The following is a 2,500-nucleotide window of genomic DNA, read 5'->3' as shown; positions in this document are numbered from 1 at the left end:
AGAGCGCACACACACACACACACACACACACACACACACACACACACACACACACACACACACACACACACAGAGAGAGAGAGAGAGAGAGACTCTGCAGGGTTTATTTACGGCTTTATTACTGTCCGAGTAACCTACGAATCGGGGTGTGCTGTAAAAGCTCGGTGTGTTTACTCGTCTCGTCCCGGCTGATGAAACCCAGCGCTCTTAGCGTTTCACTCACCGCAGATCTTCAGCGGCGCCTCCAGCTCGAGCAGGATGGGCTGGCTGAGGAAGATTTCGCGGGATTTGAGGCAGAGGCCGCGGATCTCGTTCTCCGTCAGCTGAACGTTCTTTCCAGGCCGCGAGCCCTTAACTGCACACACACACACACAGAGAGAGAATAAGTGAAAGAGAAATTATTAAGAAGAATAAATTTACAGAGAAAATCAAGACGAGTAGCTGAACATCGTGACACTCGCACCAGAGCGGAGGTTTCAATTCTGAACTGTCACGAGGTGTTGATGAATAAATTTAATAATCTGTCGTTTCTATAGTAACAGCTCGCTCACAGAGAATTACACTTTATAAACGGATTCAAAATGAATGCGGTCTTTGATAAGGTGACGTTTTCTTTTAATATTTATGGAAGGAGTCTCCAGTGTCAGCGCTTTGTTACAGTCAGAGGTAAAGCTGTAACTAAGTTTTCTGACATTTTCAGGACAGAGGAGTTTACGCTTTGAGATTTCTCACGTTTTAAAGAGAGAGAATAAAATAGCTGCTATAACGTAAGTGAGAACGGGAACTAACTCGATTCAAGGAACATTAATGTAACTATAAACTGATAAAAACTAATGACAAGTCATTATTATATTAAATAGAAAATTGTAATCATTGGTTAATTGCTGTGGTGTGAGAGGAATAACACACTTGGGGACGTGCTGTTAGGGGAAAATAATCAACTTCAGGGTGGTAACAGTAACTCAGCAGTAATTAAGTGTTTTTATTTCTTCCATTCTATATTTTTTTGCAATTAAATATTTATTTTATTTACAGTAAGCTTAAAAATAAAGGGCTACAGATCAGTGGAGAAAAATAACATTTAATTGAACAACACAATGTTTTTGTCTTTAAACAATTCCTTTATCACTTACGCATATAATTACGTGTATAGAATAAACAGAGAGAAAAAAAAATTCTTTTTTTTCAGAAGAAAGAAAGAAAAAGAAAGAAAGAAGAGCTAAAATTGTGTTTAACTTGCAAAAGATATATTAAGTTGCTTTTTCTTTTTTTTTTTTTAACAAAGAGGAACTTGAAGAAAAATTAGCACACACAATGTAGTTACACAAAAATTGCGATAACTCTCATATCTCACACACACACACACACACACACACACACACACACACACACACAGTGACTAAGCGAATAACTCACACTGTAACAATCCTAGCGCAGATATCATGGTTTAAAGAATTTAAAGTGAAGATTCACGCCAAAAATGAAATTTTCACCACTTTCCCCGTCTAGCGTGTGAGGACTTGGACATACAACATGTACGACGATAAAAACGTTCTCTATAAGTGTTTCTTTAGCTACAAAAATAAAGAAGGAAACCGCAGACACCTTGATCATCAGATCGTCAGTTGTTGAAACGGTGTTTTTAAAGCGTGTTCACACTCGAGTCCTCTTTAAAAGAACCGAACTCAGACCCCTTGAAGTGGACCGAGAGATGAAGCGAGTGAAAAAGGAGCCAGTTCTCTTTACGTTCACACTGGACTCGGATCCGTTTCTGCTCCACTTTAGCTTTCTTCCTCTTGTAATGCTGTACATTGTGGGTACAGTAATACTTTTCAAAATGGCTGACCCTAAACACATGCTAATTTTCCTGTACAACATGTTTTTAAAATTATAAAACAGAAAGAGAGAATGCAATTTTTTTTAAAAATTGAAGAAAAATATGGCAAAAGTATGTTTATCTCTGGGGCTTCTCTTACGTTTCTGATCATTTTCTGCGATGAGTCCAGAACCTAGACAACCAAATCAACTTAACTTTCTACACAATGACCATTTTAAATAAATAAATAAATAAATAAATAAATAAATAACAAAACCAACACACAACTAACCCTAACCCTCTTCCAGCAGAAGCAGCCATGTTGATTAGCTCGATTTGTACGGAGGCCTGTATGACAATCTCTCTGTATCAGATCTCACTTGAGAGAGGTTTCTGTTCAGGACGCATGTTTTTACCGAACCGTAACGTAAGCCGAGAGCGAACCGGACTCAGTCCGCCTCCCGAGATGGTCTCGGTTCGGTTCTGAGATCGTTTGGAGTGTTCGCACACGGGCCGAAAATCCGGCGAGAGGACCAAGCAGGTATTTCTGTCCTGCTCTCTGACAGAACGCTGCATTTCGAGGCGTTTGTGATGATGTTGCGTGGAAACTCCTACTTATAAACTCGGCACGTTACGTCAAATCAAAATGGCGGCTCACGGCGTTAAACGTTAAACACAGCAGCA

General features: G+C 39.6%; 1 protein-coding gene across 1 annotated transcript in view; it reads right to left on the bottom strand.

Moving 5' to 3' along the window:
* ppp1caa (protein phosphatase 1, catalytic subunit, alpha isozyme a) overlaps positions 1-2,500 on the bottom strand; it is a 21,888-nt gene that overhangs the window by 7,115 nt on the left and 12,273 nt on the right. The window contains exon 3 of the mRNA XM_034310224.2: positions 224-355. Coding sequence (XP_034166115.1) covers positions 224-355 — 132 coding nt within the window. The remainder of the gene's footprint in view (positions 1-223; positions 356-2,500) is intronic.

This window comes from Pangasianodon hypophthalmus, chromosome 13, assembly GCF_027358585.1.
Source record: "Pangasianodon hypophthalmus isolate fPanHyp1 chromosome 13, fPanHyp1.pri, whole genome shotgun sequence".
NCBI classification, from domain to species: Eukaryota; Metazoa; Chordata; class Actinopteri; order Siluriformes; family Pangasiidae; genus Pangasianodon; species Pangasianodon hypophthalmus.
Note: the sequence above shows the minus strand (reverse complement) of the source record. Positions and strands in the feature narration are given on the sequence as shown.